At 37.6% G+C, this 24,107-nt stretch overlaps 2 protein-coding genes and 1 pseudogene across 3 annotated transcripts in view; 1 reads left to right on the top strand and 2 right to left on the bottom strand.

Moving 5' to 3' along the window:
• RNF180 (ring finger protein 180) overlaps positions 1 to 24,107 on the bottom strand; it is a 278,059-nt gene that overhangs the window by 100,523 nt on the left and 153,429 nt on the right. The gene's annotated exons all lie outside the window — the stretch shown is intronic.
• On the bottom strand, positions 5,484 to 9,627 carry LOC132486149 (inositol hexakisphosphate and diphosphoinositol-pentakisphosphate kinase 2-like). Its single transcript, XM_060092934.1, has one exon. It carries the CDS (start codon positions 9,576 to 9,578, stop codon positions 6,207 to 6,209), a length of 3,372 nt encoding a protein of 1,123 aa, XP_059948917.1. The 5' UTR covers positions 9,579 to 9,627; the 3' UTR covers positions 5,484 to 6,206.
• Positions 17,999 to 18,225, top strand: LOC132485231 (zinc finger protein 706-like; annotated as a pseudogene).

Here is a 24,107-nt window from a genome sequence, read left to right as displayed (position 1 = left end):
AAGCTTTTGGACAGCAAAGGAAACTTTAAACAAGATGAAAAGACTACCCTCAGAATGGGAGAAAATATTTTGCAAATGAATCAATGGACAAAGGATTAATCTTCAAAATATATAAACAGCTCATGCAGCTCAATATTAAAAAAAAAAACCCAATACAAAAGTGGGGAGAAGACCTAATTAGACATTTCTTCAGGAAGACATACATGGCCAAGAGGCATATGAAAAGCTGTTCAACATCACTAATTATTAGACAAATGTAAATCAAAACTACAATGAGGTATCACCTCACACTGGTTAGAGTGGGCATCATCAGAAAATCTACAAACAATGAATGTTGAGAGGGTGCGGAGAAAAGGGTACCCTCCTGCACTGTTGGTGGGAATGTAAATTGATCCAGCCACTGTGGAGAACAGTATGGAGGTTCCTTAAGAAAGTAAAAACAGAATTACCATTTGACCCAGCAATCCCACTGCTGGGCATATACCCAGAGAAAACCATAATTCAAAAAGAAACATGCACCCCAATGTTCATTGCAGCACTATGTACAATAGCCAGGTCATGGAAGCAACTTAAATGCCCATCAACAGATGAATGGATAAAGAAGATGTGGTACATACATATAATGGAATATTACTCAGCCATAAAAAGGAACGAAATTGGGTCATTTGTAGAGACGTGGATGCATCTAGAGACTGTCATACAGAGTGAAGTAAGTAAGAAAGAGAAAAACGAATATTGTATATTAACGTATATATGTGGAATCTAGATAAATGGTACAGATGAACTGGTTTGCAAGGCAGAAATAGAGACACAGACGTAGAGAACAAATGTATGGACACAAAGGGGGGAATGTTGGGTGGTTGGAGGTGGTGGTGGGATGAATTGGGAGATTGGGATTGACATGTATACACTAATATGTAAAAAATAGATAACTAATAAGAACCTGCTCTATAAAAAGTAAATAAAATAAGGTTCAAATTAAAAAAAGAAACTAAGTCATCTCAACCAGTGTACAAAATATTAAAAGAATAACATGTATGTGCCTGAACCATCTGATGAGAGTAATAAATACAATTATTTAAATTTATCATTTTATTTTTAATTGTTTCAGTCAAACTATTATCTCTAGTTATTTCTTGAACTATTATTTCAACAAAGTTGTTATTGACTTAAATGTATTTCTAATGAATATCTTTTATATACATATTATTATGTTCATAACATATGCCTACATTTTGCCATCATGTATAAAGATAGGTTATCTTTGTGTAAGTTTACAAGACATAGTTAAAAAAGTCACCCTTTTCCTACTGAAAAACCAAACAGGTGGTATGTGAGAATTCCACAAGTTGTAGAAAGAGCTTTCCCATACGTAGTCAAACCTCCATTTCAAGAGAAGTATAGAAGATGCTACCTCTTGTGGCCAAGCAGATAGTATAGATCTTGGGGGGAGGGTGGCAGCATCTCTAATTATATATTTCTACACAAGCCTGGGACAGGAGAGCACTGATTGCAAAAACATTGCAACATTGATATTACACATGCAGTAGCATGTTTATTTAACTCACTGATTTTTTTTATTAGTTTCTGCTTTATAACAGAGTGAATCAGTCATACATATACATCTGTTCCCACATCCCTTCCCTCTTGCGTCTCCCTCCCTCCCACCCTCCCTATCCCACCCCTCCAGGCGGTCACAAAGCACCGAGGTGATCTCCCTGTGCTATGCGGCTGCTTCCCACTAGCTATCTACCTTACGTTTGCTACTGTATATATGTCCATGCCTCTGTTTCACTTTGTCACAGCTTACCCTTCCCCCTCCCCATATCCTCAAGTCCATTCTCAAGTAGGCCTGTGTCTTTATTCCTGTTTTACCCCTAGGTTCTTCATGACATTTTTTTCCCTTAAATTCCATATATATGTGTTAGCATATTTGTCTCTCTCTTTCTGACTTACTTCACTCTGAAGGACAGACTCTAAGTCTATCCACCTCATTACAAATAGCTCAGTTTCTTTTCTTTTTATGGCTGAGTAATATTCCATTGTATGTATGTGCCACATCTTCTTTATCCATTCATCCGCTGATGGACACTTAGGTTGTTTCCATCTCCGGGCTATTGTGAATAGAGCTGCAATGAACATTTTGGTACATGTCTCTTTTTGAATTATGGTTTTCTCAGGGTATATGCTCATTGATTTTTAATGCTTTCCCTTGTTTTTTTCACCCTGTGGGTCCTTCTGAGATTCTTATGAAAGCTATGGCTCTCCCCCCCAGAAAAATTGATGTACTTTCTATATATGTTATTTTGCATAAGTATCAGGGGATTCACAGACACCTTAAAAAATGTGACTACTGCCTGGATTAAAAACTTCTCTTTTACCACCTGGATAGAATTTTAGCCTTAACTCAACAAAATTTGTAACATTCAACTACCTAAAGCTACTAACATTAAATTAAGCATCTTTAAGAATATATCCATGACAGCCATACTCAATGACACCATATTTTGAACTATAAACCTTTTTTCCACTTCCCATTGTCTATTTTTTTAATTAAGGAACAAAACAGTGGGAGAAATGATATGAGATGAGTATCAGGAGGCCAATCCTGCTATGTCAGTAGCCTTACTTGAGAAACTGTACTTTGTGTGAAACTAAGTGCTCTCCAGATCTTCCCTATAAGATGTTTACTGTCCATTTTCAAGTCCCTGTCACTGTAGTCTGATATTCCTTGTGGCCACATTAAGAAAAAAGGGTTTTGAATCTAAGAATTTTACAAATACACCAATATTCATGTTTCAGAAATACTCATATTTCTGCTATTGGCAGAATAAAGCAAAGGAAGTGTGGTAATAGAGTTAGTAGAAATGGTTAATCAACAGCTCTCATACCATTTCTATATAAACTTCTTCCCATCAAGTAGGAATAATGAATATTATGTTTAACCATTATATTCTTATTACTAAGGAGAGTGCTTGGCATATAGAAGATGCTCAGTAAATATGAATAAACTTGGAGAATGTTAAGACTGGTAAAGGAGAAAAACATACTTGTCATACTGGTAGGACCTTAGAGAAACACTAAAAGTGAACACAAGAAAGATGACTAAAAATAACATAAATGTCTACATTTGGATGCATTAGCTGGAGTTCTTCAGGATGCAGAGCCTGAGGCAAAAGTTTATATGACACTATTTTATTAGGGAGTGCAGAGGTGTGAAAAAAAAAGAGTCAGAGAGGGAAAGAGGGAGAGCAAACATAAGGAGATGAATTTACGAGTAGATATTTAACTGGTATCAAGTACAGTCTTCAGAAAGGGTCTATGAACTATTACGGCTCACATGAATGTAGTATGAGTCATAGACCACTGAGGGATAAAGAGAGAAGAATTTATCTGCTAGTGCCCACCTCCTATTGGTCCAACATTTGCCCTAGGGAGCATTAACACCTCCTCACATCCAGGTTACACACACACTAGAACCAGGTAGATCTCACTGCATCTCATGCTTCAGTGGTAATAAAGAAGCCCTAAGAGGCAATTACTATTAATCTGCCTGCTAGAGCAGTTGCTGGGCAGAGCCCAGCTGAATTGTTCTCTGAGGTGGTAGCTAGGCCAGAACAAGTGACCAAAGGCCTAGACAAGTGAGGCTAAGAGGATTTCTGGAGGCACAAATAAACATACTTTAGTACATTCATATGATGGAATACTACTCAGCAATAAAAAATATAAATTAATCATATACAGTTTTTATTATATTGAGGTATGTTCCCTCCATGCCCACTTTCTGGAGAGTTTTTTTTTTTAACATCTTTATTGGAGTATAATTGCTTTAGAATGGTGTGTTAGTTTCTGTTTTATAACAAAGTGAATCAGTTATACATATACATATGTTCCCATATCTCTTCCCTCTTGCATCTCCCTCCCTCCCATCCTCCTATCCCACACCTCTAGGTGGTGACAAAGCACCGAGCTGATCTCCCTGTGCTATGTGGCTGCTTCCCATTAGCTATCTATTTTACGTTTGGTAGTGTATATATGTCCATGCCACTCTCTCACTTTGTCACAGCTTACCCTTCCCCCTCCCCATATCCTCAAGTCCATTCTCTAGTAGGTCTGTGTCTTTATTCCCGTCTTGCCCCTAGGTTCTTCATGACCTTTTTTTTTTTCTTAGGTTCCATATATATGTGTTAGCATAAGGTATTTGTTTTTCTCTTTCTGATTTACTTCAGTCTGTATGACAGACTCTAGGTCCATCCGCCTCACTACAAATAACTCAATTTCATTTCTTTTTATGGCTGAGTAATATTCCATTGTATATATGTGCCACATCTTCTTCTTTTTTTTTTTCTGATTCTAGAAATAAAATATTTTAATTCAGTTCCACTTAAAAAATAAAAGTAGTTTCTTTACTCTGACAATGAGCACATTAACCACATTTTCACATACAGAAAGCTTAGGTACATTCAACTGTTTACAAGACATGTCTCCATGTAATACGTTTACATTCATGTGAAATATATGAACTTATAGAATTGTATATATTTGTGACTTTTGCATCTGGTACCTTTTAAAATGAACACGTACTATGCTTATTTTCTAAAGTCAATTCATATATGATAATTGAAGGTTAGGAGAGTCTCTACTGAAGGATTTTGATAGCTGCATTCATACGAGAATTCAATAATTTTTCTAAACATAAGCCTCAAACTAAAGCTTTAGCAATTTAAGTTACCTAACTGGCAATGAATGCAATTCTTATCAGGATGTACTGTTTGGTTTACAGTTTAAGTCATTTCAAGTGGTTTATACAATAATTATTTGTGCATCAGGGGAAAGTAAGCACCAAGGATAATAAATATTTTTTCACATCATAGATGAAATCACAATGCAATAATCTCAATTTCCCTTCAAAATCTAATCATTTGAAATGACCATGTATTTCAAATGCTCAATCTTTAAGTTATCTTAGTGAGATCAACTGATATTCTAGAGATAAGAATGGAAATGGTAAAAATAGGTGCTATACATAATATCTACTAACAATGGAATTCAGATACTCTTCTTACATTGATTACCTCCATTCTGGAACTCAGTTTTTTAGATCTAAAAAGAACTCTGAAAATAACTAACATTTATAAATTTGTCAACTATATCTTAAAAAGAAACTCTAGGGCCTCCCTGGTGGCGCAGTGGTTGGGAGTCCGCCTGCCGATGCAGGGGACGCGGGTTCGTGCCCCGATCCCGGAGGATCCCACGTGCCGCGGAGCGGCTGGGCCCGCGAGCCATGGCCGCGGGGCCTGTGTGTCCGGAGCCTGTGCTCTGCAACGGGAGAGGCCACAGCAGTGAGAGGCCCGCGTACAGCAAAAAAAAAAAAAAAAAAAAAAAAAAAAAAAAAAAAAAAAAAAAAAAGAAACTCTAAAGATGTCTTTCTTGCCAATATACAAAGAAAAATTGTCCTGACGAACAAAAGCACCTTATGGTAAGGAAATATATAAAGAAAATATTTTCTACAAATTAATATACAAATTTATGTGCAAAAAGGTATAGTTATCCCAGCTGCATATGTAATATTTTAAATAATACACAATAAAAATTCAAAGCATAGATTGAAAAAATAACCCATATGCCAATACTCCAGTTATTAAATATTGCAGCATATATGTAATCATAACAATTGGGGAAAAAAAGGTTTCTAATCTATATGGTCAATGAAATCTCTTTGGAAATATGCTTTTTAAAAGTCCCCAGTATGGCCATCAAATTTCAAGCTATAGGTTTTTGCAGCCCAGATGTGACCCTGTGAAAGTGAAAACGTGTACAGAGGCCACCTCATAGGTTCTTCAGCGAACAGCATTACTGTGTGACATTGGCACAGGCCGTCTGGGCTTTCCCATTCCTCTTCTTTACCATAGGCACATGGTAAACATCACATTCAGAACAAAAGACCTTTATCACCATAAGTTTTGCTACACATAAAATGCTATAAACATTGTTTTAAACATTTCCAGATCATGGCAAAGGCCTTACCTGAATATATACAAAGAATTCTCTAGATGTCATATATCTTTAAATTAATATAGAGATGTATAAGGAGACACAAATTACTTGCTTTGATACTTTTCAGTCAAGGTTTATTATGTGTCTCTTTCTACTGAACACGTGATTTTTTATAAGTATAATGAGTTCCAGCTTCTGCTAAGAAGATTTCATTTATTTTTCGCAGTGTTTTTTTTGTGTTCATGCATTTCTGTTTTGCTACTCACACCCTTTTTCCGAGATGAGGTATTGGGAACAACCATACTAGAAGGTCTGCTGGGAGCTGGTTTGCTGCTTGCTTTAGTACTCTTTATGGTAGCTGCTGGCATTGGGAGGATCTTTGCAGGTGTATATGTATTTAAAGATACTTTTCTTATTATTATTGGACTGGAACGTGAAGCTGAAGAGGAAATTTCAGGGGTCTTCTGTGGAACTTCACTTGATGGAGAAGCAATGGAAGCAAGGAATTCATCCACCTGCTTTAAAGACAGGGCATTGTGAAGAGTTTCTAGAGGACAAATAGATGGCACCATCGAATACAATTCAAAGCCTACAGTAGGGTTCTGCTTCTGTTCTACAAGAGTTCTTGGTGTTCGCAAGTAATTAGCATTTTCAGATACAACTTCATTTGCAGCCATCTTCCTAGATCTTGGAAGTGGAGACTTCCTGTGTATATGAATTGGCTCTGATACCATAGGTTTAAACAATATCACAGCTCGATCAACCTCATCTTTTTTAGAAGTATGTGGCTCATCATCACTATCAATGTTAAAAGATCTCCTGCCTTCATTCTCCCTTGAAGCTCGTCTATATCCATAGCCAGATGGTAAATTTTTGTCTTCTTCGCATCCTTTGGCTCCTGGACTAAAATGTAATTCAACATGAAAGCGTTCCTCAGAGGAAAGATCCTTGTTAGGATCCTCGTAAAGCATGATAACAATCTGAGTCATGTAGTTGAGTTCATTGACAACATTTAAATAATCCATAGCTCGTTTCCATTGTTCATCCTTTGATTCATCACATAAGGCACCATAGCGAAGAATAGACAGTAAAGAATGCACATGACTTTCACTGGTGAAATATAATCTGGTATGGACATGACATTCAGGTGACAGAACACCTCTGGAATACACAGGATGGAGTTTATTTACAGTGTCATCATCTTGTGTCCATTGAAGATCTGAGCGAATTTTTCTAACTAGAGGAGTACAGTAGCCTTTGGCAATATCCAGTTTTTCAGCTTTAGTTATACCATATTCCTGAGGAATAACAATATCAGCTAATGCCTTTGAAAGCCTATATAATTCCATTGTGTTTTCTAATTTCAAGGAGCCATTATGCTGGACATCATATTTTATACAGTCATATATGTCAGGGATTTTACTAATATCATATCTTCCATTATTTGTTTTAAAGTCTTTCTCCAACTTGGACCATCTACGTAGCATGAGCTCTAAGGTCTCACTATGATAAAGCTGAATATCTGATGATTTGGGATCTTCCATTTGATGTCTGATTTGGAAAGTCAAACTTTGTATCAAGAAATACACTTTGTCACAGGTCTTCACAGGATTTTTAATTAAATGCATTGATTTGATAAGAGAAATGCTTCCAGATGGAGTAAGCTTTTCATAATCTTCAGCAGTAAAATCTCTGTCTTTCTGAAGTATTTCATGAAGTCTTGCTTTCACACGTTGCTGACAACTGCTCAAAGAGTCACTATCACTATCCAAAAGGCCATTCATGTTTGCACTTTTCACCATCTGAACAAGAATGGGTGTAAGTTCTCCTTCTAGAGCTAATAGCCCCTTTGCAAAAGCAGCTGCAGTCATCTGGACTCGTCCTTCATCAGAGGTGTATATTTTAAGGTCATGTCGGTAGGTACTATGTAATCTAAGTAAACCACAACCAGGAAATCCTGCATAATCTTGACCTCCAGGATACATACACCTGAAAGCTCTTCCAAGTTCTTCAGCCTGGACCCTGCCTGCAGGGGTTAGTTCTCCTCCCCATTTTAGAACCAGAAGTAAGGATGGCTCTTCTCTTCGGCTGTCTTCTTCTTCACTAGATGTCTTAGGACAACCATGAGGGAGATAGGTTAACTGGACCTTACGATTTATTCCAGAAAAATGGCCATACATCTCTAACACGGTCTTAAGTTGTTCAAGTTTTGACTTGTTTTCTTCAATTTCAGAATCATTATTTTGTCCCAACTCTATAAGAAGTTGTCGTGCAATATCCAGCACTTCCTGTAATTGTTTTGGTTTTTTGAGCTTTAATTTCCCAGATTTATATCCATCACACTTTTCAAAAAGATCAAAGAATTTTTGATGCCTCACTTCCATTTTCATTTTTTGTTTTGGTGTTCGGTCCCCATGACGTATGACAGCTATGACACATCTAAGTTCCATCATAGTTCCAGATGTAGTTGGTACAATCGGGATGTCTTCAGCTTCTAAGGGTATCGACCAGGGGATATGAAACTGTGGAGCAAGCTCTCGCATTACAATATTCCCAAGTATTTTTGCACAATCATCATAATACTTCATGGAATTTTTCACAAAACTGAAGCCATTGACATCACAGACATAGGACTGTCCATTGGCCCGTAACAAATCAAAGCCACAAACTGTTTGCTTAAATGCAAGGCAGACTTTCCAAGCAATTAATTTCTCTTGTGCATTGAGAATAACAGGGTATCTTACTTCTTTTCCTTCACTATCTCGTTCCACCTTGCCATCAAGTGCAGGAGATTTTCGAGCTTCAGCATGGGCATAATCTGGACCTACTGTATAAACCTTAACATCAGTACCATCTGTGGGCATAAACTCTTCATATATATATGAGCCTGTTTTTCGTACATTGCTTTCTGGGGAATAAACACTACTTCTACTGCCAATCTTTCGAAAAAGTCTTTGACTTCCACCACCAGCAGATGTTGGATAATAAATGTAAACATTGTGGTCTTCTGCACTGACTGGCTTTTCTACAAATAGCTTTTGGAAAACTTCCCCATTTACTTCTACATGATCTTCCCCTTCAATCAGATTACATTCTTTGGGATTATTTGGGTCACGATTCAAAATTGCATAACGAGGAAGTAAAATACCTTCAGCTTGAAGAATACTATATACTTCTCTCCTATCTTGTATGAGATACTGCATATTCAAGTCATTGATTACAAATGGATTCCTGAGTTTTGCATAGGCAACTGCTTTGTCCAGTGGAAATCCTTTAGAATGAAAAGAAATAAGACAATCACACAAAGGCCAGTTTTCTACTGGTTCATTTAAAATAACATCTTCTTCAAATACTACTACTGTGATATATTTAAATAAGGAGACCCGTTCAAGAATTTCCTTCGTTGGTTTGGATTTGGATTTCTTTGCCATGGAACATATTCCAACCATAATCTGCCTTTCCGGTGGAGATTCATCCTCCTCCTCATCATCTTCATCTGCATGGTGGAAGAAGTGTCGATAATTTCCAGGGTTTATTTCTGTATCCTCAGGTCCAACAAAGAATCTGGGGGCTTCACTCATTTTTATTTCATTTGATATAAATATAACTTAAATGTGATTACTAAAACTGTTTCTAAATAAACAGCATCTGAAAAAAGCATTCTCTCTGTAAGAGCTGACACATGGGTCTGTTGCAGCTTGTTTCTGCTTATACAATCACTTGAAATTGTGACGACAGTTAGTTGGCAAATGTTCATTTGTTCTCAGATATTATTGCTTCATTGTTGATGCAGTTTAAAAAACAAGACAGTGACGCTATTGCTTCAGTGAGTTGATATGGCAATCTTTTTACCTCGGGGGACCAGGTTCCGCATCTTGATTCCTTCGGTCACGGGGCCCGCACCTGCCATGGCTGCGGTCGTCACGCGAACTGCAGGAAATGACCGCGCCCATTCAGGCCTCGGTTTCCCCTTTAATCCCCGGGACAGAACTGAGGTGTTCATCAAAGAGACTCCAGCTGTTAGCTTGAACCTGGGTCTTCTCTCTTCAATAGCAGCTGGAAGGCCACAGAGAGATTCTGTAGGCAACACTACACCTCGCCGAACCCTCGTCACGCCTCTTCCCCTCCCGCCTCGGGTCTCACCCACATCTTCTTTATCCATTCATCTGTTGATGGACATTTAGGTTGCTTCCATGTCCTGGCTATTGTAAATAGAGCTGCAAAGAACATTTTGGTACATGACTCTTTTTGAATTATGGTTTTCTCAGTGTATATGCCCAGCAGTGGGATTGCTGGGTCATACGGTAGTTCTATTTGTAGTTTTTTAAGGAACTTCCATACTGTTCTCCATAGTGGCTGGACCAATTCACATTCCCACCAACAGTGCAAGAGGGTTCCCTTTTCTCCACAACCTCTCCAGCATTTATTGTTTGTAGATTTCTTGATGATGACCATTCTGACTGGTGTGAGATAATATCTCACTGTAGTTTTGATTTGCATTTCTCTAATGATTAATGATATTGAGCATTCTTTCATGTGTTTGTTGGCAATCTGTATATCTTCTTTGGAGAAATGTCTATTTAGGTCTTCTGCCCATTTTTGGATTGGGTTGTTTGTTTTTTTGTTATTGAGTTGCATGAGCTGCTTGTAAACTTTGGAGATTAATCCTTTGTCAGTCGCTTCATTTGCAAATATTTTCTCCCATTCAGAGGGTTGTCTTTTGGTCTTGTTTATGGTTTCCTTTGTTGTGCAAAAGCTTTTAAGTTTCATTAGGTCCCATTTGCTTATTTTTGTTTTTATTTCCATTTCTCTAGGAGGTGGGTCAAAAACGATCTTGCTGTGATTTATGTCATAGAGTGTTGTGCCTATGTTTTCCTCTAAGAGTTTTATACTGTCTGGCCTAACATTTAGGTCTTTAATCCATTTTGAGTTTATTTTTGCATATGGTGTTAGGGACTGTTCTAATTTCATTCTTTTACATGTACCTGTCCAGTTTTCCCAGCACCACTTATTGAAGAGTCTGTCTTTTCTCCTCTGTATATTCTTGCCTCCTTTATCAAAGATAAGGTGACCATATGTGCATGGGTTTATCTCCGGTCTTTCTATCCTGTTCCATTGATCTATATTTCCCTTTTTGTGCCAGTACCATACAGTCGTGATTATTGTGGCTTTGTAGTATAGTCTGAGGTCACGGAGCCTGATTACTCCAGCTCTGTTTTTCTTCTCAAGATTGCTTTGGGTAGTAGAGTCATTTTCACAATGTTGATTCTTCCAATCCAAGAACATGGTATATTTCCCCACCTGTCTGTATCATCTATAATTCCTTTCTACAGTGTCTTATAGTTTTCTGCATATAGGTCTATTGTCTCCTCAGGTAGGTTTATTCCTAGGTATTTTATTCTATTTGTTGCAATGGTAAATGGGAGTGTTTTCTTGATTTCACTTTCAGATTTTTCATCATTATTGTATAGGAATCCAACAGATTTCTGTGCATTCATTTTGTATCCGGCTACTTTACCAAATTCATTGATTAGCTCTAGTAGTTTTCTGGTAGCATCTTTAGGATTCTCTATGTATAGTATCATGTCATCTGCAAACAGTGACAGCTTTACTTCTTCTTTTCCATTTGTATTCCTTTTATTTCTTTTTCTTCTCTGATTGCTGTGGCTAAAACTTCCAAAACTATGTTGAATAATAGTGGTGAGAGTGGGCAACCTTGTCTGGTTCCTGATCTTAGTGGAAATGGTTTTAGTTTTTCACCATTGAGACTGATGTTGGCTGTGGGGTTGTCATATATGGCCTTTATTATGTTGAGGGAAGTTGCCTCTATGCCTACGTTCTACAGATTTTTTAATTTAAATGGGTGTTGAATTTTGTCGAAAGCTTTCTCTGCATCTATTGAGATGATCATATGGTTTTCCTCCTTCAGTTTATTAATATGGTTTATCAAACTGACTGATTTGCATATATTGAAGAATCCTTGCATTCCTGGGATAAAGTCCACTTGATCATGGTTTATGATCCTTTTAATGTGCTGTTGGATTCTGTTTGCTAGTATTTTGTTGAGGATTTTTGCATCTATGTTCATCAGTGATATTAGCCTGTAATTTTCTTGCTTTGTGACATCTTTATCTGGTTTGCTATCAGGGTGATGGTGCCCTCATAGAATGAGTTTGGGAGTGTTCCTCCCTCTGCTCATTTTGGAAGAGTTTGAGAAGGATAGCTGTTAGCTCTTCTCTAAATATTTGACAGAATTTGCCTGTGAAGCTGTCTGGTCCTGGGCTTTTGTTTCTTGAAAGATTTTTAATCACAGTTTCAATTTCAGTGCTTGTGATTGGTCTGTTTATATTTTCTATTTCTTCCTGGTTCAGTCTCGGAAGGTTGTGCTTTTCTACTAATTTGTTCATTTCTTCCAGGGTGTCCATTTTATTGGCATATAGCTGCTTGTAGTAATCTCTCATGATTCTTTGTATTTCTGCAGTGTTGGTTGTTACTTCTCTTTTTTCATTTCTAATTCTATTGTTTTAAGTCTTCTACCTTTTTTTCTTGATGAGTCTGGTTAATGGTTTTTCAATTTTGTTTATCTTCTCAAAGAAACAGCTTTTAGTTTTATTGATTTTTGCTATTGTTTCCTTCATTTCTTTTTCATTTATTTCTGATCTGATCTTTATGATTTCTTTCCTTCTGCTCACTTTGGGGTTTTTTTGTTATTCTTTCTCTAACTGCTTTAGGTGTAATGTTAGGTTGTTTGAGATGTTTCTTGCTTCTTGAGCTAGGATTGTATTGCTATAAATTTCCCTCTTATAACTGCTTTTGTTGCATAGCATAGGTTTTGGGTTGTTGTGTTTTCATTGTCCTTTGTTTCTAGGTAGTTTTCAATTTCCTCTTTTATTTCTTCAGTGATCTCTTGGTTCTTAAGTAGTGTACTGTTCAGTCTTCATGTGTTTGTATATTTTACAGATTTCTTTCATGTAATTGATATCTAGACTCATAGTGTTGTGGTCCAAAAAGATACTTGATACCATTTCAATTTTCCTAAATTTACCAAGGCTTGATTTGTGACCCAAGATATGATCTATCATGGAGAATGTTCCATGAGCACTTGAGAAGAAAGTGCATTCTTTTGTTTTTGGATGTAATGTCCTATAAATATTAATTAAGTCCATCATGTTTAATGTATCATTTAAAGCTTGTGTTTATTTATTTTCATATTGGATGATGGGTCTATTGGTGAAAGTGGGGTGTTAAAGTCCCCTACTATGATTGTGTTAGTATCGATTTTCCCTTTTATGGCTGTTAGCATTTGCCTTATGTATTGAGGTGCTCCTATGATGGGTGCATGAATATTGACAATTGTTATGTCTTCTTGGATTGATCCCTTGATCATTATGTAGTGTCCTTCTTTGTCTCTTGTAATAGTCTTTATTTTAAAGTCTGTTTTGTCTGATATGAAAATTGCCACTCCATTTTTCTTTTAATTTCCTTCTCCATGGAATATCTTTTTCCATCTCCTCACTTTCAGTCTGTATGTGTTCCTAGGTCTGAAGTGGGTCTATTGTAGACAGCATATATATGTGTCTTGTTTTTGTATCAATTCAGCCAGTCTATGTCTTTGGTTGGAGCATTTATTCCATTTCCATTTAAGGTAATTATTGATATATATGTTCCTATTACCATTTTGTTAATTGTTTGGGGTTTTTTATTGTAGACCTTTTCCTTCTCTTGTGTTTCTTGCCTGGAGAATTTCCCTTAGCATTTGCTGTAAGACTAATTTTGTAATGCTGAACTCTCTTAGCTTTTGCTTCCCTGTAACAGTTTTAATTTCTCCATCAAATCTGAATGAGATCCTTGCTGGGTAGAGTAATCTTGGTTGTAGGTTTTTCACTTTCATCACTTTCAATATGTCCTGCCAGTCCCTTCTGGCTTTCAGTTTCTTCTGAAAGATCAGCTGTTAACCTTATGGGGATTCCCTTGTATGTTATTTGTTGTTTTTCCCTTGCTGCTTTTAATATGTTTTCTTTGTATTTAATTTTTGATAATTTGATTAATATGTCTTGGCATGTTTCTCCTTGGATTTATCCTGTATGGGACTCTCTGTGCTTTCTGGACTTGATTACCTATTTCCTTTCCCATATTAGGGAAGTTTTCAACTTTAATATCTTCAAATATTTTCTCAGTCCCTTTTTTTTTTTCTCTTCTTCTTCTGGGACCCCTATAATTCAAATGTTGGTGCATTTAATGTTGTCCCAGAGGTCTCTGAGAATGTCCTTAATTCTTTTCATTCCTTCTTCTTTATTCTGCTCTGTAGTAGTTATTTCCACCATTTTATCTTCCTGGTCACTTTTCCATTTTTCTGCCTCAGTTATTCTGCTGTTGATTCCTTCTAGAGACTTTTCAATTTCATTTAATGTGTTGCACATCATTGTTGGTTTGCACTTTAGTTCTTCTAGGTTGTTGTTAAATGTTTATTGTATTTTCTCCATTCTATTTGCAAGATTTTGGATCATGTTTACTATCATTACTCTGAATTCTTTTTCAGGTAGACCACCTATTTCCTCTTCATTTGTTTGGTCTGGTGGGTTTCTACCTTGCTCCTTCATCTGCTGTGTTTCTCTGTCTTCTCATTTTGCTTAACTTACTGTGTTTGGAGTCTCCTTTTTGCAGGCTGCAGGTTTGTATTTCCCGTTGTTTTTGGTGTCTGCCCCCTGTGGCTAAGGTTGATTCAGTGGGTTGTGTAGGCTTCCTGGTGGAGGGGACTAGTACCTGTGTTCTCATGGATGAGGCAGGAGCTTGTCTTTCTGGAGGGCAGGACCGCATCCAGTGGTGTGTTTTGGGGTGTCTGTGTCCTTATTATGATTTTAGGCAGCCTTTCTCTAATGTGTGGGGTTGTGTTTCTGTCTTGCTAGTTGTTTGGCATAGGGTGTCCAGCCCTGTAGGTTGCTGATTGTTACGTGGAGCTGGGTTTTAGTGTTGAGATGGAGATCTCTGGGAGAGCTTTTGCCGTTTGATATTACATGGAGCTGGCAAGTCTCTGTTGGGCCAATGTCCTGAACTCGGCTCTCCCATCTCAGAGGCACAGGCCTGACACCCGGCTGGAGGACCAAGACCCTGCCAGCCACAGGGATCAGAAGAAAAGGGAGAAAAAAAGAAAGAAAACAATAAAATAAAATAAAAGTTATTAAAATAAAAAATTTATTAAAAATAAAAAAAACTAAAAAGTAAATTTAAAAAAGTAGCAACCAAACCAAAAAACAAATCCAGCAATGATAACAAGCGCTAAAAACTATACTAAAAAAAAAAAACAAAAAAAAAACGGACAGTCAGAACCCTAGGACAAATGCTAGAAGTAAAGCTATACACACAAAATCACACAAAGACTGATACACATATACACTCACAAAAAGAGAAGAAGGAAAAATATATATATATCATTGCTTCCAAGGTCCACTACCTCTATTTTGGGATGATTCGTTGTCTATTCAGGTATTCCACAGATGCAGTGTACATCAAGTTGATTATGGAGATTAAACCCGCTGCTTCTGAGGCTGCTGGGAGAGATTTCCCTTTCTCTTCTTTGCTCACACAGCTCTTGGGGTTGGTTCTGCTCTGGATTTGGTCCCGCCTCTGCGTGTAGGTCACCAGAGGGACGGGGTTAAAGGAGCAGCTGATTCAGGGTCTCTGGCTCACTGAGGCTGGGTGGAGGGAGGGGTACAGAATGTGGGGCAAGCCTGCAGTGGTAGAGGCCGGTGTGATGTTGCAACCGGCTTAGGTGCACCGTGTTCTCCTGGGGAAGTTGTCCCTGGATCACGGGACCCTGGCAGTGGCAGGCTGCACAGGCTCCCGGGAGGGGAGGTATAGATAGTGACCTGTGCTTACAAACAGGCTTCTTGGTGGCTGCAGCAGCAGCAGACTTAGCGTTTCATGCCTGTCTCTGGTGTCCACGCTAATAGCCGCAGCTCGTGCCCATACCTGGAACTTGTTTAGGTGATGCTCTAAATCCCCTCTCCTCGTGCACCCTGCAACAATGGTCTCTTGCCTCTTAGTTAGGTCCAGACTTTTTCCCTGACTCCCTCCCAGCTAGCTGTGGTGCACTAGCCCGCTTCAGGCTGTGTGCACAGAGCCAACCTCAGTCCTCTCCATGGGATCTGACCTCTGAAGCCAGAGCCTCTGTACCATTTTAAATGTTTGAAACAAATATCGTGGATATTATTCATAAAAACAATGCTTAAATTTTATTTTGCTTCCTGGGGGCTGGCTGTGAGGTGGGGTATAATCCTTTACTCAGCTGGAGATGCAAGTGGGACAGGATTTCAATTGTTGAATATCCTGTAAGGAAGGTGGCTAGTGATCCAAATCACAGCATCCAGGGTAATAATGCCTTTAATCTGGGCTGGTATCAATATTCAAAGGGCAAGGTATGAAAAACAGGGTAGCAAAGGTTCCATGGAAGTAATGAAAGTTATGACATTTCAGGAATTCTGTGCTTTTTGTTTCTTTAAATTTTATTTATTTATCTTTGGCTGCATTGGGTCTTCATTGCTGCACGCGGGCTTTCTGTAGTTGCGGCGAGCTGTGGCTACTTTTTGTTGTGGTGCATGGGCTTCTCATTGCAGTGGCTTCTCTTGTTGCGGAATGCAGGCTCTACACGCATGGGCTTCAGTAGGTGTGGCACGCAGGCTCAGTAGTTGTGGCTCGCAGGCTCTAGAGCACAGGCTCAGTAGTTGTGGCACACAGGCTTAGTTGCTCCACGTCATGTGGGATCTTCCCAGACCAGGGCTTGAACCCACGTCCCCTGCATTGGCAGGCAGATTCTTAACCACTGCACCACCAGGGAAGCCCTGGAATTCTGTGTTTGATGTAAGCCTCTAGATATGGTAGGGGAAAGGTGAAAGGGTCTGATACCCAGAGGAAAGAGACAAAAGATGGCTACAAAGTTATTAAGGCATGAATTATGTAAATCAGAGCTCCAGTCCAAGCTGAAACAGTAGTAGAAATCAGGAAGTCTACAGGTCGCCAGCTCAACAGAAGGCACAGGCTATACTTGGTAGCAAGACAGGTTTTGACCCATCTTCTAGTACCTCATAAGGTAACAAGCTTAGGAAGGATTTGTTCAGATGCAATGTGAGGCTGAGCTGGGCAAAGCTGGGACAAGCAATGATCTATATTACCTATGTTTACATCAAGTAGGATTGCAAAGCAAAAAAGTCTGACTACATATGTCTTTGATTGTGATTTGGTTTTTCTCAACATTTTAACATTTCTAAGATTGGTATCTAATTTCAAATCAGATATATGTCTTTCATTTGAAAATCTTCCCACCTCTGTACAAAGGCTTCACTGATTAAATTGATGGTCATATTGGTTTCTTAAAAATAATCACTAAGACTATATATGTTTCTCTTCCTAGTGTTTTTTCCTATGTATTAGCACTCCTTTAAATTTAAAAATAAAAAAGAAAATTAATACATCAAACTAAAAATCTTCTGCACTGCAAGGAAAATCATCAACAAAATGAAAAGGCAACCCACTGAATGGTAGACAACATTTGCAAATCATATATCTGATAAAGGGATTATATCCAAAATATATAAAGAATTCATAAAACCCAATAGCAAAAAACCCAAACAATCCAATTAAGAAATGGATAGAGGATCTGAATAGATATTTTTCCAAAGAAGACATGCAGATTGACAACAGGTACATGAAAAGATGCTCAACATCATTAATCACCAGGGAAATGCAAATCAAAACCACAATGAGATATCACCTCATACCTGTCAGAACGGCTATTATCCAAAAGACAACAAATAACAAGTGTTAGTGAGGATGTGGATTAAAGGGAACCCTGTGCACTGTTGGTGGGAATATAAATTGGTGTAGTAATTATGGAAAATAGTATGGAGGTCCCTCAAAAAATTAAAAATAACTCTCCCTCCTGCCACCTCCCCTGGCCCTCTCACGCTGTGCGGTTTCTCTGATGCAAGACTGTCCTGGCCCAGATATGGCTCGTGGACAGCAGAAGATTCAGTCTCAGCAGAAATATGCCAAAAAGCTGGACAAAAGAAGAAACAAGGACATGACCAAGAGCCTGCTGCCAAAGCTGTCTTAATATATATCTGCACTGTCTGTAAGACACAAATGACAGACCCTAAGACCTTCAAGCAGCACTTAGAGAGCAAGCATCATAAGACTCCACTTCCTCCAGAATTAGCTGATGTTCAGGCATAAAGTTGTTTACAGGGGATTTGTGACACCTTTGACTCTTCTCCTGTCTGAGACCTTAGGTAAAAAACCTGCAACTGCTTTTCTAACAAACTGTTGATCAGCAAAAATAAAGGGACCACAGAAACACTTATTTTTATGCTGTTCCCTTTTGGGCTTCATGCAAAGACAATTCTGTGCAAATGAACAGTTGATTCTAATTTGGGAATCTGAAAATCAGTCCATCCTTGTTATAAAAAATTTTTTACAATTGTAATTATATTGATGTTCATATTGTATAAAATAACTCATTTAATAAAGTAGTACTTTGATTTTACAACATCACAGGATAAATGGTTCTAGAAATTCTGTTCTAACTTTCTACATTATTTGCCTTATAAAAATCTAATGAATTCATCAGCTAGAATTGCAAGCACAATTCTTATCTCCCTTTCTAATTCAGGGGCATGTTCATAGTTAAACTAGAGCAGGCTCATTCATTAAATTTGTGCACACGATTTTATTGGAAGCTGCTGACCTAGGTGAAGAATGACTTATCTGTTTGCCTTAGTATATTGCAATCATGTGTCATTTCCCCTCTGATTGTTTCTTGTGATTGAGGTTGGAATATTTAAACTTGCTGTGTGACCTGGCTATACCTGCCAGCCAGGTATGGCCTGTAGATAACTGATAAATTCCTTAAAGTGGTTGGATTGTCAGTGAGCCCGTCTGAAAAATTAGGTTCTGAAGTATATGCCACAATGAAGTAATCAGCCTATTGTTCAATACAAAATATGACAGAACATATGTGGACTGGTAAATATCTTTTATAAATTATACTTGATTCTTTGAAAATTGTTCAAGTTCTTTCATTTAAAATTGAAACTCATAATTTTTTAAGGGGTTTTTGAAGTTAATTACAATTTGGCCAATTTATGAATGGATTTTGCATTAACAGAAAGATTAGAATGGCTTGTGACTGGGTTAATTCCCAGAACCTTCTCCTTCCTTTCCTTTTTAAGTGAGTAGTTGGTTTTTACTTTGTGCTGTTCCTAAAATCAAAGGCTGTGTACGGTGTGACTTCCGTCTGAACTAGAAAGGTATTAAAATAGGCCAATATCCACATTTTTTTTGGCTCTAAGGATGGGAAGTGGGTCAGTTCCGATGAATGAGGTAAATCCTACCCAGTTAAAACAGACTAATTTAGGTTTCTTCTAATTTGCTTTTGCCAACTATTAATACAAATGAAACTGCTGTAATTCAGTTTAAATTTAAAGTTGACAGAATAGGAAGAACACTCAAATATTTACTGGTAATTGCTTAGAGCCACAAATCTGATCCTGTGGATTACAAAATGCATTCCCTCTTTCTGTTGTAACTCATCACTGCATTTGTTTTGTGGCTATACATATTCTGCCCACCTTGTTTGTCTTCACTGTAAGTTTAAAATAAGATATTTCCAAGGAAAAGCTTCAGGGGTGATAATTTCTTAGTAACTCCTATTCTTATACTCTTACTTTAAAATAGTCATTTTTTTCATGTATTTGATTTCTTCAGTTTCAGATTTATTATTTGTTAATTCCCAATATGTTGGTTACCAGAACATTAGAGTTGACCTAATTGCTTATAGTGGTTATTAACAGAGGTTCTGGTTAAATTACAGTTTAAAAGTTTTTAAAAGTGCCTTGAGCATTTGTATGTTTATATTAGTAATAAATCATTTAAAAACCTTTCACAAGTTTTGATTTTTTTTCATTTGCTTTACTGACTAATTCAGAATAAAAGCTTTATGTTCTTGTAAAAAAAATTAAAAATAGAACTACAATATGACCCAGAGAGTCCACTTCTGGCTATCTGAAGAAAACAAAAACACTATTTAAAAAGATATGTGCACCCCTATGTTCATTGCAGCATTATTTTCAATAGCCAAGGTATGGAAAAAACCTAAGTGTTCAATGATGGATGAATGGATAAAGAAATTGTGGTATTTATACACACATACACACACATATACACACATACTGGAATACTATTCAGACATAAAAAAGAATGAAATCTTGCCCTTTGTGACAACATGAATGAATCTTGAGAGCATTATGCTATGTGAAATAAGTCAGACAAAGAAAGACAATAATTATATATGAATTTAAACAACAACAACAAGAAACCAAGCTCATAGATACAAAGAACAGATTGGTGGTTGTCAGAGGTGGGAGCTGGGTGGGTGGGAGGAATGGGTCAAGGGGGTCAAAAGGTATAAATTTCTGGTTATAAAATAATTAAGCCATGAGGATGTAATGTACAGCATGATGACTGTAGTTAATAATACTGTATTGTATGTTGGAAAGTTGCTAAGAAACTAGATCTTAAAAGTCTTTATCATAAGAAAAAAAAACTTTTTTTAAAACTGTGTATGGTAACAGCTGTTAACCAGACTTGTGGTGATCATTTCACAACACATATAAATAGAGAAACATTATGTTATACACTGGAAACTAGTATAATGTTACATGTCAATTACACATCAATTAAAAAATCCCCTCAAAACCAAAAACACAAAATGAAGATTATCCTCTCTCTTGATATGTTCTTCCTTAAAGATACACATGTACAAATCTCTCCAATTAAAATCAACAGAAAAACCTCTCCTTGGATGCTGTGTTTCCATCTAGCTACAATCACCTCTCTCATTCCCTTCAGAGTCAAGTTCCTGGAAAGAAAATATAGTTTCTGCTTATTATTTCCTACTACCTACTTAAAATAAAACCATTCTAGCCAAAAGTCATCTATCTATGACCCAATTGCCACATCCAGCAGCCTATTTTTAGTCCTCATTGTACTCAACAATTCTGTAGCATTTAATGCTGTTGGCCAATTTCTTCTCTTAAAACTGTCCTTTTTAAGAATGCCACTTACATGGAGTCTCATTTTAATTTAACCCTGTTTCCATTTCTGGCTTTTCTTCCTTTGGCCACCCACTAAACATTGGTATTCTGTAGTGCCCAGCCTTGGACCTCTTCTTTTCTAACAGTACATGTTCTCCTTGAGCTATCTCTTTAATTTCTATAGTTTTAGCCACTACCTGTTATGCTGATGACTCAAGAATCTCTATATTTAGCCCAAATCACTTTCCTGAACCCCAAATCCATTAATCTATGGATATCTATTAATTTAGTAGATTTCTATCTCTCTGTAGACTTGTCACCCAGGCACAGGAAAACATTAACATGTTCAAAGGTAAGTTAACTTTCCCCTTAAACCTTGGTCTCATCCAAAATCTTAGTGACTGTCACCACAATCCAGTTCTTACTGATCTGAGAAAGAAATTTAGCAGTCCTTTCAGATTTTTCCTTTATCTTCATGTTCTACAACTTTCCAGCAATCAATTCATATAGATTCCACTTGTTTAACATGCCTGTAATTTACTCCCCTTTTCTCTTCCTATTGTTACTGCCTCAGTTCAGCCCTCACAATCTCCTTCTCTTTCACGATCCCTACAGTTCATGCTTTATACTGCTGCCACACAGATCTGCCAAACAGATCTTTCTAAATGGAACCTGGAATACATTGCTGGCTCTGTCTTTTAGAGGAGAGGGATATTTTCACTTTTCAATCCAGAGAAACCTCCACACAGCCTCTTAGGTAAAGGATTTACAAATCAAGTAAATCAGTTTACAGATAATTGACCAAACCAGGTCACTTAACTAGCGAATGAGGTCACTATGTTAAAAATGCAGGCCTGCCACCATCTTCTTCTCCTCTCCTTTTTCCCCATTATTATGATGTATAGAAATATGAAACTTTTAGGTTGAGAGGCCAGCTGGTAGGCTGGTAGCAAGTCTGAATTTGGAGCTTTATTTTCTAATTAAAAAAGGAACACACACTCATGGTAACAAATGAAACAATACAATAATATAACATAAGCAAAGCAAGTTGTGGCAGACACTATTAGTTGGATAATCCAATAATTTCTCCAACTCTCTTCTCCTTTATAAGAACTGTTTTCTCTTACAGAATCCAGAAAGCCTAAATAGTTGTTTACACAGGTTTTCTCACAGCTAGAGTTGTCCCAACTTCGGCCAATGAGATATAAGGAAAGTATGACAAAAGTTTCTGGGAAAGCTTTGGCATTCCCAATGAAAAGGGGAGGAATAGCTAATACTATCTCTTCCCTTTCCTTGAACATGATGATCCTGATATTTGGATCTGTTACAGCCATCTTGAAACATGAGGCAACATGCATGAGAATAGTAGGAAAGTGGAGACAGAGTTAGAGTCTGAATCCTTGATTGCACCAACTGACAATCTCTAGACTTGTATGAGAAAAATAAACATTGACCTGTCAAGCTCCTGTCAGTCAAGTTTCTCTTACTTATAGCTAAAATCACAATAACCATCTCCACTCTGTCCACTTCCTACCTTCCAGATGATACCACCCCTGAGTCAACAGTAGTGAATCCTTTCATACTTTCTCTTGGCTCATGCAAAATATAAAAGCACATGTGCACATAAATACTCTGCTGTCACTTTTCTCACTAACCAACATATCATGGATATCTCTGAAAGTCAGTAGATATTGATCTTTTAGCCTTTTTTCTAACCTACATACACACATATTTTACATAAATAGGATGATCTATCTGCTTTTTATATTTCAATTTTTTTCTCTCTCTTTTCTTTTGCCCCACTGGCCTGCCCCCTCCCTGCTCTCTGTAGACTTGCTCCTCCTCTCACTTTCCCCTGTCTCATTTCTTGTAGTGTTCCATCTTGCACCTTACCATTTCCTCTGTGAGGCCTGATCATTGTCCTTTTTTAACTCTACCCTCTGTAAACATTCCACCTCTTCCTTTATGACCCTACCCTTTTTATACCTTCCATAATACCTATATTGACTATCTACATATGTCCCCCTTCATTACATTTCTAAGACCCTTGTGGGCATGGATTATGTTTTATTTATGTTTCCTAATCCAGAACTTAGAGGGAAGGATAGAAATAGGATCAGGGAGATAAGCGGAGAGGAAATTTAAGACAAGGAGACAATTTGGGGAAATCATGGAGTTTGTGGATGAGGCACCTGTCAATCTGACTGGATGACAGCTTTTCCAATAAGGAGTAGGAAATATTCCTTGAGAGCTAAGGTGGGTCATTTGCTACTGGTCAGGAATGGGCAAAGTATAGCCTATGTAATAAATACGACCTGCTATCTGTATTTTTTTGCAACTAAAATTTCAGTGGAACGCAGCCATGCTCATTGGTCTATGTATTGTGTATGGCTATATTTTTGTGCCACCATAGCAGAACTAAGTAGTTGTGACAGAGACTGTACGGTCATCAAAGCCTACTACAGTACAGGTCACTGCATGTCAGCCTGAAATGTCTCATTATGTTCCTGAATGGAATATAGCATTGCTAATTTCCACACAATCAACAAATGTTTATTGAGTGAACAAAGCATTATTTCAGGCCTTGGGGATTTTCTTAGTCTGCTTGGGCTGTGATAACAAAATACCATAGACTGGGAAGCTTAAACAATAGTCATGTATTTCTCACAGTTCTGGAGGCTGGGAATCCAAGATCAGGGTGTTAGCATGGTTGGGTTCTGGTGAAAAACCTCTTCTTGACTTGCAAACACCCATCTTCTCATTGTGTGCTCACATGGCCTTTCCTATGCAGGTGTGGAAAGAGATCTCTCTCTCTTCCTTTTCTTATAAGGCAGCCAATCCTATCAGATTAGGATGCCACCCTTATGACTTCATTTAACCTTAATTACCTCCTAAAAACCCTATCTTCAAATACAGTCACAGAAGTGGTTAGAGCTTCAAGAAATGAATTTTGGGGGGATACAATTCAGTCCATATCAGGGATATAGAAGGCACTAGGGATGTTGCAGTGAACATATGAAGCAA

Source organism: Mesoplodon densirostris, chromosome 3 (genome assembly GCF_025265405.1).
Source record: "Mesoplodon densirostris isolate mMesDen1 chromosome 3, mMesDen1 primary haplotype, whole genome shotgun sequence".
NCBI lineage: Eukaryota > Metazoa > Chordata > Mammalia > Artiodactyla > Ziphiidae > Mesoplodon > Mesoplodon densirostris.
Note: the sequence above shows the minus strand (reverse complement) of the source record. Positions and strands in the feature narration are given on the sequence as shown.